General features: G+C 42.0%; 2 protein-coding genes across 3 annotated transcripts; one reads left to right on the top strand and one right to left on the bottom strand.

The window, feature by feature from the left end:
• Window positions 1-1,370: 1,370 nt before the first annotated feature.
• TSR3 (TSR3 ribosome maturation factor) lies at window positions 1,371-5,602 on the bottom strand. Its single transcript, XM_063345247.1, has 6 exons — window positions 5,448-5,602; window positions 5,121-5,340; window positions 4,025-4,218; window positions 3,049-3,222; window positions 1,618-1,681; window positions 1,371-1,538 (listed from the first exon to the last, which is right to left on the bottom strand). Exons 1-6 carry the CDS (start codon window positions 5,545-5,547, stop codon window positions 1,394-1,396), a joined length of 897 nt encoding a protein of 298 aa, XP_063201317.1. The 5' UTR covers window positions 5,548-5,602; the 3' UTR covers window positions 1,371-1,393.
• GNPTG (N-acetylglucosamine-1-phosphate transferase subunit gamma) lies at window positions 5,574-14,518 on the top strand. Of its 2 annotated transcripts, XM_063345245.1 has the most exons (11): window positions 5,577-5,661; window positions 5,745-5,799; window positions 5,958-6,025; window positions 8,049-8,103; window positions 8,220-8,303; window positions 9,346-9,439; window positions 10,669-10,783; window positions 11,345-11,427; window positions 11,697-11,819; window positions 13,203-13,284; window positions 14,074-14,518. In XM_063345245.1, exons 1-11 carry the CDS (start codon window positions 5,616-5,618, stop codon window positions 14,196-14,198), a joined length of 930 nt encoding a protein of 309 aa, XP_063201315.1. In that variant the 5' UTR covers window positions 5,577-5,615; the 3' UTR covers window positions 14,199-14,518. The 2 variants fall into 2 exon arrangements, with proteins under 2 accessions (XP_063201316.1, XP_063201315.1); XM_063345246.1 differs by lacking the exons at window positions 5,958-6,025; window positions 8,049-8,103 and having other exon boundaries at window positions 5,574-5,661.
• Window positions 14,519-15,390: the final 872 nt, after the last annotated feature.

Here is a 15,390-nt window from a genome sequence, read left to right as displayed (position 1 = left end):
TGGTGGTGATAGCTTTGTAACGGAAAAGCATTCCCCCAAATTAGAATAGCACACACCCGCACGCCGTTCTCAGTCCTTTGAAAATTGGTTGTGTAGGATTGACTCCTTGGCACTATCCAGAAATCCTTGTTGCAGCTGATTTGGGAAAGACTTCATATGCTTGGGGTGGGAAAGTGAGTGACCAAGAAACTGAGTTAAAGGGAAAGATGCCCTGTCAACTTCATTTACTTGGGCTTCTTTTTTTCTTTTTAAAGGGAAATGGAATATTTGTACCACTAAAACTGCTGCTGTGACTCCAGTAGGGCTAGCGTTTAATTGCTCAAGTAGAAGAGAGTTTAGAGGTGGAAATCTTGCTGTGACTTGAAGAGCTTGTATGTACGAAGGTAACGCTTCTAATTGTCCTCAGTATCTCCAGTTCTACTGAAGGGTTGCTGAAGTTTAGTTTTAAATAAGTTCCAGTTGGATGCTGGAAACTCAAAAGAGCATTCTATTTAAATGTACGGGAAGCAACTGCTAACGGCTGCGCTTTCACCAGGCAAACTGGCAGGCATATGGAAAAGTGAACTAAGGTGCTAGTGCTGGGGAGAGTCTCTGACTCAAATCTTTGAGGGCCAGACAGTGTGTACTTCTGACTTGTAGGGTGCCACTTTGAGGAAGGAGAATGCGGATAGTGTTGCTGAACCCGCGACCTGAAACTTCTTGGCACAGTTCTGAACATAAGGTGCCAAAACACTGTACGTTGCTTAGGACCGTCTATCACAGCAAATAAAAAAAATAGCATGTAAAGCTAGTGAAAAGACATACTGAGATGTTAAAACAATTCTAGGAAGCATCTTTTCCTTTTAAGCTTAGGTAGTCAGTTTACCTTAAACTAGGTGAAGTAGTTGAAATACATATGGCTGGTTCGGGCCTGTGAAAAGTCAGAGGCTCCTTATGCGGTACGAACTCTGAGCAGGGCAGTATCTTAAATCATGTTTTCCAGTTCAAATATAGTCCAGAAGTCAGAAGGGTTTACTTAAGGTACTGTTAGGTTAAAGTAATCTCTATAAACCGTTTTCCAGGCACATTGATTAGAATACAGGGGTTTTTTTAGCTTGTAACTAAGCTTCAGGCTCTTTACATAATAATTCCATAAACAGTTGTCTAAAAACTAAATAACATAAAGCCTTTATGTGCCTAAATAGACCTATAAACCCACACAGAGCCTGACCTTCACCTAAAGGAAGGCATTTGCTAAGCACCAAGGTAAAAGTGAACAAACCGCACTCAACTTCGCAAGAAAATGTCTTTATACAAGATGTTACAACTCTTTGGGAATGTCGGGGGAGGATATGTACTTGTGGTGTGTGGGGTTTTATGTGTGTTTGTTGGGGTTTTGGGTGGTTTTTTTGTTTTACTTTTCAAGTAGTTGATTTATTGGCTGTTGTTGTGGCAACTTTACAGTACCATCATCTTCCGGACTGCTCTCATTGCTGCTTTCAGTGTCATCATCTGGAGCGCTCACGCTGTCCTCAGATTCTTCATCACTTTCTGCTAGTCTGGAAACATTTTTTCAGGATTTTAAAACCAAAACAACTTATAATAAGAAAAACAGTATTTCAAATAAAATTTCATTACCCTGGAGAATGGATTGGTCTGTTGGGATTAGAAAATTCTTTTCCTGAGTCAACATCAAATGGATCTGGAAAAAGAAGGAAAACACGCACACATTGATGAAGAAGGCATATTTTAATCGTCTGCCTTTATTTTCATTTCAATGGAAGATTATTGGCATGGAGGGGAAGGCACAGGAAGCCTGGTTCAGCTTTCTGATGATTCTACCATAGTAGTTTGGTCAGAAACTAGGGGAGGCGAGAAACAACTGCCAGGTCCTGCCCCCCAGTTCTAGTCTTCACTCTTTTCTGTGCTCTCCCCTCCTGCCCCAAAGGGTTCCGTAGCTCCTCAGGGGGAGTCAGATTGTACACAGGGTTTCTAAGGCTTTTAATGGTTTAGTTCTCAAAGGGTTATCTAGTGAGTTCACGTCTACTGAGAAGTGAAGCACAGCCGTCCGGGTTTAGCTCTTGCTGAGGAAGGGAAGGGCTAGATTTGCTTTGGCTCACACAGCTGCGGAGAACTGTTACCTCTGAAAAGTCAAAGAAGGCATGACAGCTTTGGTACCACAACCCGTCCAGAAAATACACGTGATTGTGGGTGGAAGTGTGCTTTATTTGGCATAGCAGTGTTGCCCCTTAAGAACTGTCTTCAGTTTAACATAGCAGTAGTTGAATCTAGCCTAGCCTGTCACGGCAAAGAGACTGAAGGGCAGGGAAACTAAAGGTGTCTACCACCTGCTTACGGTGTGATCCCCTGGCCGACTTCTGTGGGACTTAACCATTGTGAAAGGGTAACATTAACTGGGAGCATCTCTCTTTGTATGTTCTTGATCATTTGATTTGTCTTTCTTTTTTTTCCTGTCTTGAATGAGACCAAGTACTCACCTGTGACTGCAGCCTGAAATACTGGGATACCAGTAAGTTACCAGAAGAACTTGGGAATAAACTACTGTACTTATTTTTGTTATCTTTATAGGTCTGATTTTAAAAATCTTGATTAGGGACTATATAAAGATGTCCATTAAAGGTCTTCCTTAGGTTTATGTGTAACTAACTTGCTGTCAGACTGTATGCCTGTATTTATATTTCTCCTCCTGAATTACTAGTCTTTTTACTCACACTCTGCTTTTAACATCTGTAGATAAAATGAGGAAGCATAGTATTTTCTTTTTACTCCTTAGTTCTCCAATATCCTTAATGTAATCAGGGTAGCTGCTCCACAGTTCAGCTGTGAATGCACCACTATATGCATTAAATTGCTTTAGTAATTTTAATCTTTTTGAGTTTAAAGAAATAGGGAAACTCGCTTAGAAGAATAGACAGTATAAAGACACAACACCACATCTCAACAATGCTCTTACCTTCTACCTCTACTATTTTCATGAGATTAAAGGAAAAGATTGTAAGGAAACTAGTTAGGAGAAGGGGGGGTGGTGTGTCTGTGTTTTTTTCTTACCTATTTCTTCATCTTGCGTTTCATGGACACTGGCTAAAAACTCCTTTTCAACTCTCAGCACTTCTTCTGGGCAATGACAGGCTGCGTATTTTTCCAAGAGATTTTTGTTCAAGTCAATAAATGCCTTGCCCCATTTAAATTTCTTTAGAAGAATGGTGGCTAGGTCTGGGAGCCCTAAAACAGAAAATAAGTGATCAGTTTTCTTTTCCAGTGGGAGATTTCACTCAGCTTACAGGATTCCAAGTTCAGTACATATCTATGTATCACTATTATAATGAGATGTTTGCCAGCATTTTTTCAATGTTCAGGGATTCAGACTTTTTAAAAGATCAAAAATCCTTTCAAATTTCAGTTTAACTCGAAATATCTAACTGAATCCAAGAAAAGTTCGTAATCTTTTAGTGAGCGTTATGTAAAAATATTCTGCAGAGGTAACGGGTTCAAGCTCCAGCTCCCACAGCCCTTCAGTACTGTATGGACCAAATCCTCTCTTATTTTCAGAAGGTAAGATTTGTCTGCAGTATAGTAGAGCACATCTCTTCAGTTGTCAAGAAAGTTCTGTGATGAGTTTGCAAAACATCAGAAGAGGGAGCAGTTTCTTTTGTTCTTAACCAGAACCTCCACTATTAACAGGCGGCTGTTACCTCTCTTGGAGACAAAGGTGCCTAAGGATTCACGCTCTGGCTTTTTTTTTTTTTAAAAACAGTTTTTCTAACATTAAGTGCCATCCTGACAAAACCAGGATCATCAGTTTATGTGTCCTATTTAATAGCTGACCTGAACACCCCACAGAGACCTCAACGCTACCAGATACAAGTACTTGGAAGAAAGCTACGCAATCTGATCCCAAACTCAGCAGCGCGATGACCAGTGAGAGGGCATCACGGTTCATTCTATCGCAGATCATCTCTTCTGATTTATTAGGCACGTAAGAACTGCTGGTAGCATGTTTCCTATCAGACGCATTGCAGCCTACCAACAATGCAAAAAGCTGCAGCAAAAGCTTCCACGCAGGACAGCTTGCACGGGCGACCATAGTTCACGGGATTGGCAGCCACCAAGTAGGGCAGCAGCCGTGGATGCCCTCCTCTCATCTTCTGAAAAGGAGTTTCTTCTAGTTTGGCCCACGAGCAATCTATGACTGCGATTCCACTCTGGGCAACGACGTGCCTGAGAAAAGAAACATCGCTGTAGTTGAAAAATTGTCATCGCTGTATTGACAAAATAAGTTAAAGTAAGACTTATAATTGCCACTTTATACTGGCAGCAAATTTGCATACACCCCCCCTTTTGTCAATCAAAAGGCATGTTTTATAATGATCTAAAATACAGGTGCAATGAGAAAGAATAATAACACGTTTTTCCACTGAACACGCATGTGGCAAAAAAGGTTGATCCATACATTTGAGACTGAAAGTGCGAAATTCTAGGTTTAAAAATGTGACAGAAGAGTGTAGTTAATAGTAATGTTCACATTCTTAAAAGTACACCAAAGTTCAGATTTAGGTTCTCCGCTAGCTTCTAAAAGCTAATCTTTTCTCTGAGTACGCGCATCTGTATAAAAATTGCGCAGGCACATTTGGAGAAAATTCTCAACGTTTCCCCCAGATACATTTTCTAGTTAATGTGTTGTGTTGCCCAGCCGAAGAACTTGAATATGGAATCATAAAAGATACAGTAGCTGTAGGGCCGCGGTTCTGAACCAATTAACCTACAAACCACACACTGATTCCTCACTGGAGGTGTTCGAGGCCAGGCTGGACGGGGCTTGGAGCAGCCTGGTCCAGTGGGAGGTGTCCCTGCCCGGGGCAGGGGGTTGGAACTAGATGATCTTTAAGGTCCCTTCCAACCCGAACCATTCTGTGAGTCTATGATCTACAGATGCATTTTTCACCCGATACCGTGTAAAAATGCTGACCTGATTTAATAAGAAGGCTCTATTTCTCACGTTCGGGCATCAATGCGCTGTAACAGGAAGGCCTGTGGCACAGTTTTGGCCACGAATCGGTGGTTAAAGGGCTCCCCACAACATCCCACCACCGAAGCGCTCCCCGCTCGGCCCCGGGACCTACCTGTCTGCGGGGGAGACGCACTCGGTGGCCAGCGGGCTGAGGACGAGCCCGGGGAACCGCTGGCGGAGCCGCAGCGTCCGGAGCAGCCCTTTTCGGGCCAGTTTCCTCCCGGTGCATTTCTTGGGATCGCAGTGTCCGAGCTCCCACATGGCGAGGGGGCAGGGGAACCTCCTCGCCTCCGGCTCGCCCGCCTCCGCCGCACCGTCGCCCTCCAGGCAAGCTGAAAACAGCGGCCGACCATTAGTGACCGCTCCGAGGCCCCACCAGGTGCCGGTCCAGGACCCGCTGGGCCCCGCCCGGTCCCGCCCGGCCGCGGTCTCCCCTCACCTCTCAGCGCGGCCTCCGCCTCCTCGGCGAAGGTGTGGAGGCCGCGATGGCCGCCCCGCCGGCCACCCCTCCGCCGGTCAGCGCGTCGGCCCCGCTCCATATCCCCGCGTCTGGGCGGAGCGGCCGCTCCTCCGTCCCACCGCCCTTCCGTTTCCAGCGGAAGAGGCGATGGCGGCCGCCCGGCTGCTGGCGGCGGCGCTGGGCGCGGCGCTGGGTGAGCGCGGGCGGCGGGCGGGGGGTCGCGGCGGGTCGGTGGCCCGCCCGCCCGCCCGCCGCCAACCGCTCTGTGCTCGGCAGGTCTCTTCGCCGCCGCGGGGAAGATGAAGATCGTGGAGGAGCCGAACACGTTCGGGTAGGCGGCCGCCCCCTCGCCCTGTCGCGGTGCCCGGTTCAGCGGCCGCTCCGGCCCCCGGGGAAGGGGCCGCCGGTGTCGGGACACGGGCGGGGGGGTGTAACCGCGGGCAAACGCACAGCTCGGACTCAAACGCGTAACTCCCCTTCTCTTGAAAGGTTGAATAACCCGTTCTTGCCTCAGACAAACAGGCTGCAGCCAAAGGTGTCCCCGTCTGCCGTGTCGGGTACGTGCGTTACCTTTTTTGTCCGGTTTCCATCGTTTAGTGACTACAATTTGCAAAATTGCCTACGTTGACTGTGTGCAAAGGCTAATTTTACTTGGTATCTTATGGCATCGTGGAAAATAAGCATGGCCAAATATATTTTATTGTGCTTTGGTGTCCCGTGTCCCGGTGCTGTTTGTCACACTGCTATCCATATGTTTTATTCAGTGGGTTTTTTTAGCCAGTCATAGATCCTTCTAATCCTTACTAAAAACTTCTTTCTTCTTGAAACAATCCCTGACAGCCTTGAGATTGTCATGTAGAAGTCATCCTGTCATCTGGTAGTACTTAATACTCAGAAATTGTTTTAAAAAAAAGCCCTAAGAGTAGTCTTGGAACAAGTCCCAGAAGCTCAGTTTCACACACCAGGTCTGGGTGCTGCAACGTAAACTCACCACTTCAGCAAAATAAACAGGAATCTAAAAAATTCTAGATCATATATGGAGGAGAGCAGATAAAATAAACACCGAATGCAAAGAGTGAGCAAAAGGAAATAACTGTTGTCTCTCCGCTAACCTTAAGCACAGACTTAAACCTTGCTCAGGTTCAATAAAGGCATTTTGGTGTGGTGACATTGAACGGGATTATGCTTAAAGTCTTCTGTCATGTTTTGTAAACCCAAATCAAATGTATAAATTCTGCATGTGGAAAGTGAAATAGTTAGACATGGGATTAGTAATAGTTAAAATGCTGAATGGAAAGATGCCAAAAATAGCAGAAAAAAGGTTAAAAGAACAGTACGCTTGAAATCCTTCTTTCCTGGATATGAGAACTTCTGTGTAGCCAAAAATTGGGAGTGTCTGTGGAACTACAGTCTAGAGCATAGAACACTGTCTTGCACAATTATTGCTTTAGCATGGAAACCTTACTTGTTCTCTTCTTTTACAAGAGAGCTGGGGTAATAGTTCCTATAAGGAGATGGAGGCATGAGTTTAACGCGTTCCTGAGGGACGTTCAGATTTGCTTTTCTTTCTCTGTGGGGTGGGCATCCTGATTGCGGAGGCAGGAACTCCGTGTAGTAGAGGGACGAACCCTTTGGCCAAGCCTATGGTCGCCTGTAGAATGAAATGCAAGATCATGCAGTCGGAAAAATCACATGGGAAAGAGAACCTGCCTGTATCCCAGTGGTCAGGGCGTTCCGAGGGCACGATTCTGGTGGTCTGGTCTTTGTTTCTAGGATTGCTTGTATAGATCTTTGGGAAAAGTACATTATTATGATTTAGAATTCAGGATGGGGTTTTATTTGCTTTGTAATCTCTTTTATTCTTCCCTCATAAATACTTAATCATTCCATGCAAAATGACCTTAAACAAGGGACACTGAAGTACCCCTCTAGCACATAGTTCAGAATTTTCGGCCCTTTTTTTGGAATGACAAGTTACCTCCCTTGGATTTCTTTTGGCAGCAAGGCTGGAATGGACAATTCCACAAGAGCAGAATTGTAACTGCTGATCCCTCTGACAGCAAAGGTTTATCTTGTTGAATACTAACCGGATCAGACTGTGACGGCAAACTGTGGGAAGGAATATCTACTTAGGGAATCTCAGTGAAACTTAATATGCAGCACTGTCAATGTTCTGAGCAGATGGGCTTTACCAGTGTACGCTTGAGGAGTTTGGATGACTTTGGGGACAGACAGCTGGCAAGGAAGAGTTCCAGTGATTTCAGTGTTAGGTTTTGGCAAGATCTGCACTGATGATTCCTTCTATGGATCTGGCCTCCCGATAGGTTTCTTATTTCTCGCATAGAAGGAGGCTTATCTATTTCACCGAGTGCTGAAGTTGAAAAATGTTACAGATCGTGATGCAAACCAATATAGCACTGGTGGGAACTTGCAGAAATCCATATGGAAGGTACAAATTTCCATATGTACAGCAGAAAACTAAATTTGTCACATAGTCCTTGCAGTTTTGTCACCACAGTAACTTGCTTAAATTTAACCGAAACATTATTCTTCCTTGATGCCGTTTTGTGGTATTTTTAGGCCCTGCGCATCTCTTTAGGCTTGCTGGCAAGTGTTTCAGTTTTGTGGAATCCACGTGAGTAACGGATTTGGATATTTGATTATGTGTATTTATTAGGAATGAAATAGTTTTTTATTTCAGTCTGAAACATTTCTTATTTTCTTTTTCTTCTCTTTTTTTTTTCTTTTAAGGTACAAGTATGAGTTTTGTCCTTTCCATAATGTCACTCAGCATGAGCAGACTTTTCGATGGAATGCCTATAGTGGGATTTTAGGGTGAGGCTTTTAGATCTTTAAGTTTTACTGATGTTGATAGCAGACCATTTTATAGATTGTCAAAAAGAAGGCAGTTTTAAAATTTAACATTCTTTTATTGGTCAGCTTAGGTCATTGTGGTTCCCCAGGCGTTATGCATAAAAATACCCCGTCTTGAAAAATTATGATTTTTTTTTTTTGATAAATACTAACCTCCTATTTTAGCTGGAGGCTGACTAATAACCAGTGCTAACTGCAGGTGTGACACGTTCATGTGAGAAATTCAATAGTCTATAACTACAGTTTATATTAACAAAGATTTCATGTCTGTTAACTATCTTCACTTTGAGTTGAATATAACCTTATAAAATTAAATTAATGTTTTATACCTAGTTGCTTGTTAAACATATTTAATAAAAGGTATTATAATACTCAATGTAGACCCCCCCAAAGCATTCAAAAACCCCAGAGCATCCAAATTATAAGACCTAAAATAAATATAATTATGAACTAGAGCACTGCTTTAAAATTACTGTCTTTCAAAACATTTTGAATATAGATGTCTCTTTTTCTTCCTATGTGCACAATAATCAGTGAGCCAGTATGAGAGGAAAAGGGTACATCAAGGTGCTGAGAGTATCGTTGGCTTTAGGACTCGCAGCAGTAGAGACTAGGTTTTGTAGGTGCTTTCACCAGCACTAAAATCCTGCAGTAATCTGAGCTGCACAGGGTACTTGGCATCATGGAATTTGAATTTGTTGTGGGATTGATTGTATTTTATTGGATTTAAACATAGATATGTAAGTGCAAATGGTTCGCAAACTGAAAGTTGAACCACCGTTGTGCTCTCAAAGTAATGTTGATGTGCCCCAGATAGCAGCCAGGATAACAAACTGTACCATTTATAAGGTCTTGGCTGTAAGAAATGGAAATATTAAAACAACAAAAATTAAATATATACAGTTAAATTGGACACGGTGTAAGGGTATTCGTGTTTTTCGTCCTGAGTGTTCACCTTTTTCTTCCCCGTTACTTAAAATAAAATGATGTCCTGTTTTTTCAGAATCTGGCATGAATGGGAAATTGAGAACAACACATTTGTTGGGATGTGGATGAGGGAAGGAGATTCCTGTGAAACTAAGAGCAGACAGACAAAGGTATAATAACCTCCACTATGCTAATTCAGACAGCACGCTCTCTACACACACTCGTGTCACTCTACAGACTGAAACATTCCTACTTCGAAGAAGTCATCATTTAAGACGTGACATAAAACACAAAGATGAATTCCTGTAGGAGCTCGGTGAATGGATGGAGGAGTGAAGCTAAAATCAGGATAAGATTTTGAAGAAGTTTACTTATGTATTCTCATTGGTTGCTTTTAACTCCTTTTTTTCCTTGATAGAGTGGAATATTCTGGTATTACCACTACTGTAGGAACATACAGTCCTTTGTAACTTGTGTCAGGAAAAATAAGGAAAAAGCGCTATTTGCTGAGTTCAAGATGCCAGCCTATTGTGCTCAGAACATCCAGGAAAAAGGAGGGAAAAGAATTAGGCAGTTAACAACAGCATGCTGAGAAGCTTAGTGAGGTGTTAAAACAAGAGCAGAGGGCATGCAAGGAGAATTAAGGAAGGAGTCAAGTATACGGGAGTGGCAGAGGAACCAACTCAAGAGAAACAGATTCTGGAGTGAGTACATTTTAAAGAAAAAGTAAAAATTATTATTTTGTGGAGTGGTTAAAATGTTCCCTTTCACGTTCAGACAGTCTCTGTGCCAAGTAACTACGCAACTGGAAGGGTAAGGAAGGGTGAGAATTGCCCAATGTGTGGCACGTGCTTTGCACGCATCCTTTATCCTTTTGTTCGTGAATGTTTTTATTTTTCCACCTCCCGTTTCAGTGTGTTATAGAGTTTTACAGATACAATGAATTAAACCTCACATTCCCTGGTGACATAGATTGCTGTCGTGAAGAAGAGTTAACGATTCCGTATAGTTCACAACAGGCTGCTTTTTGGGTGGAAGATGCTTAGCTATTACAATGATGGGTGACGATACAATAGTTAAGAGGGAGGGATATATAGTTGGAATAATAACCAATGTGAAGATGGGAAAAGGGACAAAATATGGAAATACGGTGCTTGGGACTCCAAGGAACAATGATAGGTGGGGGCATCATTTCCCATTAGGAAGCAATTTTCACATTTTTAAAATAATTTGAAGGTGTGCTTGCTATGATTCTGTGGGTGACAGCGCTGGAAGCTTTGATGTGACGGTATGTACAGAAATGCATCTGCTGGCATTGGAAGACAGCAAACGGATCATCACTGCTGGCCCTGTTTCATGTGGAGGCGTTTCACTTATCTTTGTTTTTACTGATCTTTAGGTTCATCTTGTTTGTGGAAAGAGCAATAAATTGGCTTATGTATCTGAGCCGAGTACTTGTGTTTACTCTCTGACATTTGAGACTCCTCTCGTGTGCCATCCTCACTCTCTTTTAGGTAAGATTCAGAAAACAATTTGTGTGTGGAGCAGATGGCATATTACGCCAACCTCAGAGTGTCAGTTTTGAGGTTCTTTGAGTTTGTAACTGGATATAAATGAGTATTAAATGTAACATAGAATATGAAGTGTATTTCAAGTCCCAATCATTATAACACATAGGTATTTCTCAAATAAATTGGCATTGTTAGTATAGACACAGTGGGTGGGTTTTTTTCTTTTTTTTTCGGACTGGTTGTAGGAATCAGCCCTGTAGTATCTGTTCATTTACTTACCTTACAAAAAGGGAGAGCTGAATACGAATTACATTCAGCAGAGAAATACGAGGCCTTCTAGCTGGAAATAAGGGGAGAATTTTTGGTTGGTGGCATTCTCCAGAAACTTTAGATGTGTGAAGCGGAATTTAAGTTTAATCCCCGCTCTTGGAAGCACTAGAGACCATGTACTGTATAGAAACACTGAGGTCTTAAAACAAATGTGCTTGTATGCTACTAGAGGAGCATTTAACTAATGCAGGGCAGCGATGTTGGTTTTTACATGGTTTGACTTCCATTTTTCAGTTTATCCGACTCTGACTGAAGCACTACAAAGGAAGTGGGATGAAGCAGAGCAGCTTCTCTACGATGAACTCATAACTGACCAGGTTTGTTAATGTCTTCCAACTCTGAGTGGTAAAGAACAATTACTGTGAAGAGCCAAACCTGGCTTCTGCAGTTTCTTCTTTTGGAGTGGATGCATTTATTCTGCAGTTGGCAAATAGTAATTTTTGTGCTCTGTAATTGCTGTATCACCTGGTAACTGTAATGTTTTCTACAGTAAAGCTTGAGGAATTGGAATGGCCAGTGCAAATTACAAGTGGAGATGAGAGTCGAGTGGATTGATCTGTCATCTTTTGGAAACTTTCTTTTTCAGGGATACAAAAAAATACTGAAAGAGATTTTTGAGGAAGCAGGACTTCTAAAAGCAACAGAAGAAAAGGAAGTTGAGAATAAGAAAATAAGTCTGGAATTTGAAACAGTGGAGAAGTGCAATAAGGTATCCAGCATAATATTTACAACGTGGAATTAAATTGCCACTTTTTTACTGTATGACAGTATCAGCGTGACAGCATTGTGTAAATACTCTTTGGATTCAGCTGCAGTCTGTTAATGGGATTATCTTCTCTTGTTTCAATGTGTAACCATCTGCACACAGAGGGATTTGGTATCTCGATTCTAGCCCTTAAGTCAGAAACAAACCAGCACAACTGAAAGCCCAATGAGAAGACAGGGGGAGTATGTAGGAACTAATGTAGGCGCTTGGGCTATGAACACCTTGTAAATACTCTTTCAGTCTGGGAATAGGAAGGAGTTACTGGTGAAAATAAATGTGTAACCAGCCTTGGGAATGGATAATTACCCAGACTTGTGTCAGAAGGCGTTGGCTGTTACACAAGCAAAAGGCAGAATGATCTATGCTGTGTCCATTCCTGAATGGCTTTTACCTGTGTGAACAGTCCTTCTGCAACAGAATTGAAATGGGGAAAACAGAAGGTGTGCTCAGCCTGGAAGAGTGCAAGCTGAACATCAGAAGGAGCGTGGAAGGGAATTAATTCATTGTAATACAAAGAAGAAGCTGCTGCTGTCATTTTATTTGAAAATGTGGCAAAGACAGAACACCTCGTAGTAATTCCTGAATGTAACCCAGTAAACTGTGGTTAACATGAGTATACTTTTATAAAGATCACCATTTTGATGTGGTACTGTCAGGAGCTGGAACAATCACCTTTTTTCTTTTTTTTTTCCCCCAGTTGTTAACAATACAGTATTTAATAATTCGTGCTTCTTTTTCTGGCTTCATTGACATAAAGTTGGCTGTTTTGGTAACCACAGAATCTTAAATCATTAATGTTTTGCTCTTTCTTGATTCATGTAAAACCCAAAACACAATAAAAAATTTGGGCTGCTTTGGTATTTCAGATATGTGGCTTCAATTTCAAAAGTACTAAGCAATCCCTGGCTCTGTAAGTTAACAGAAACTGCCAAAAGAGAGAACATGAAGTTTCTAGGTCAAGAGCTGAGGAGGTGACAAATTTTGAGGCATTATGATATAAAATAAAATAAGGCTGGTCCTATAGCAAACTTATGAATGCAATTTTGTGCTGTGATAAAATGCTAGTTAGAGGATAGATCCAAAATAGCAACAGAAAGCACTCCTGTTTTTTACTCTCAGGCTTGGAAAAAGCTGGCTCCTGTTTTGGCAACATAGAAATATATCTTTTTGTAAAATTTGCACCTTGTTCCTGGAATAACCAGTTTAAGATCTTTTAAGTCAAAAGCTGTAGCAGCTATGCACAGACGCATTATTTTTGATAAACTCCCATTTTATGTATGCATTTGGAGAGTGGGAGAGCCATTTTAAATGTATTTTCTTTCTTAGGAATACAAGCAACTTTCTAAAGAAATAAAAAAACTTCAAGATTTATTAAGTCAGCACGGTATTGCATACAAAGGAATTTCTGGTGAGTTTTTTGGAATTGTTCTTTTTCATTATTGTCTGTTCAAAATGTGAATACCCAAATGTTGGTTTTGGTTACTGCAAGGATTAAATAAGCTGTCGTATATGGAGGTAAAATTTAGTAGACAAAGATTTTAGTAAGTACTTAGGTCTTGATTCCTGCGCAAGAGGACTTGTTTTGCCCCCAAAAAATCTGTTGATTACTTGAAATTTTACCTTGATAGAAAAATGTTGACTGCCGTTGTAACTGAGGTTTGTCTCCAATACTTAAGATGACAAAGGGAATCAGTGTTACAGCATTCATAGCACATAAGCATCTTTTAAGTAACTCCACTTTCTGCATAGTCAACCACAAGGCCTGACTTCTTTGAGAACACTTGAAATGTTCTGTTTCTGTTTGAATTGTTTTTATCGTTCCTTAGTCCCCTTTTTTCCCTCTCTTTGATTTCTGTTAGGTGAGTACCATATCGCATGCAGTTTTTAGAAGGAAAGACTGTTTGGTGCTGGCTATGAAGAAGCAAGGCTTATCTGGATTAATTTCCTTTCTAGGGAAAACATATTAGAATTCTTGTAAAACATTTTATCTGCGTGTTTAAACTATGTGTAACTTGCACAGTATTTCTGCCTGTTTGGTAGTTCATTTAATTATTGCAGATTAAAACTGTATGATCAAAAGCAGAATTCACAACTTACTCTAGATGACTTATTTCAAAACTATTTAGCGAATTCTGTTACAAAAATGTTTTGGTGTTCAAAAGCAGAATTAACTGATGTCTTAAACTACGTATTACAGCTGAAAATACCAGTGTTGAACATCGAAGTCAAAAACTGGCAACTGCAGTGACAACTGTTCTTAATGGGTCAAAGGATGATGAGCACCTGCATGGCGATACAGGAATTTGGAATGAGACCGTATGAAGAAACCTGGGTGGTAAACAGCAGGTTCATATGGAATGTCAAGCAAGTTGAACATGTATCGTGACACTAGGATGATTTACCTTCTCCGAGTATTCTTTACTTTCTGAATTTCTGCCCTAAAGCAAAGGGAACATAATGGAGCGAGGGCTCACCATCACCAAGAACAGTTGGCTTGTTTCTGAGAATGTTTGTAAAACTCCTTTGCTAAGGCCAGTATTGGGTATAGGTTTACAGATTCTGCATCTCCAGTCCCACCTCTGTTATTTTCTTTGATCAAGCATGGTAACAGGTGGTGTAAATAAAAAATAGTTCAAGACCAATGCTGTCAGATGTTGTATGAAAGGTAGTAAGTACAATATTAAGAACATGTTATTTCATCTGTATGCTAAAATGTTTTCTGTGCAGACTTTAGCAGAAAAAGAAATGTTTTCTGCCACAGCAGCGCATGACGCGCCACCCCACCCACCCCCGTGCAGGTGTCATCTTTGGGTAGTGGGTGGGTAAAATGAAAGCAGTTCAGGGTCTGATGGAAAGGTGCTATGAAAACACCAAATTGTTATAAAAGAATAGCTGTGTCAAGGGAATACATGTCAATTCTCTGTGTGTAATAGGGAATAAAATGGACTCTTCCAACATCAGCTGTGGAAATGTTACTGTAGGAGCCGGTGGAGGCCAAGAACACCGTCTCCAGACGTTATCACAGAATCCCACCTAGTGAGCAGGCACCTGCAAGAGTGATATGTCTTCGGCACATTAAAACGCCTGCTGCAGGAATTCTGTTTCTTCACAACCCCAGGCAACCGGGATTCAGTTACAACTGGCACCTAAAGCTGGCAGAATGAATCCAGGCATTCCCGGACACTTTTGTTTACCATAGAATGGTTTAGGTTGGAAGGGACCTTAAAGATCATCTAGTTCCACCCCCTGCCCTGGGCAGGGACACCTCCCACCAGACCAGGTTGCCCAAAGCCCCGTCCAGCCTGGCCTTGAACCCCTCCAGGGATGCGGCACCCACAGCTTCTCTGGGCAACCTGTTGCAGTGTCTCACCACCCTCACAGTAAAGTCTTTCTTCCTAATATCTAATCTAAATCTCCCCTCTTTCAATTTAAATCCGTTACCCCCCACCCTATGGCTCCACTCCCTGGTAACGAGTCCCTCCCCATCTCTCCTGTAGTCCCTTTAGGGACTGGA

The sequence above is a fragment of the Chroicocephalus ridibundus genome, chromosome 8 (genome assembly GCF_963924245.1).
Source record: "Chroicocephalus ridibundus chromosome 8, bChrRid1.1, whole genome shotgun sequence".
NCBI classification, from domain to species: Eukaryota; Metazoa; Chordata; class Aves; order Charadriiformes; family Laridae; genus Chroicocephalus; species Chroicocephalus ridibundus.
Note: the sequence above shows the minus strand (reverse complement) of the source record. Positions and strands in the feature narration are given on the sequence as shown.

Bases quoted from the DNA above. Each gene is read 5' to 3' on its own strand.
- GNPTG (XM_063345245.1), top strand. From the start codon at position 5,616: ATGGCGGCCGCCCGGCTGCTGGCGGCGGCGCTGGGCGCGGCGCTGG. The intron at 10,784-11,344 runs GTAAGATTCAGA...TCCATTTTTCAG, and splicing joins CCATCCTCACTCTCTTTTAG to TTTATCCGACTCTGACTGAA. The intron at 11,428-11,696 runs GTTTGTTAATGT...TTTCTTTTTCAG, and splicing joins ATGAACTCATAACTGACCAG to GGATACAAAAAAATACTGAA.
- TSR3 (XM_063345247.1), bottom strand. From the start codon at position 5,547: ATGGAGCGGGGCCGACGCGCTGACCGGCGGAGGGGTGGCCGGCGGGGC. The intron at 5,341-5,447 runs GTGAGGGGAGAC...CGCTGTTTTCAG, and splicing joins GGCGGAGGCCGCGCTGAGAG to CTTGCCTGGAGGGCGACGGT. The intron at 1,539-1,617 runs GTAATGAAATTT...AAATGTTTCCAG, and splicing joins AGACCAATCCATTCTCCAGG to ACTAGCAGAAAGTGATGAAG.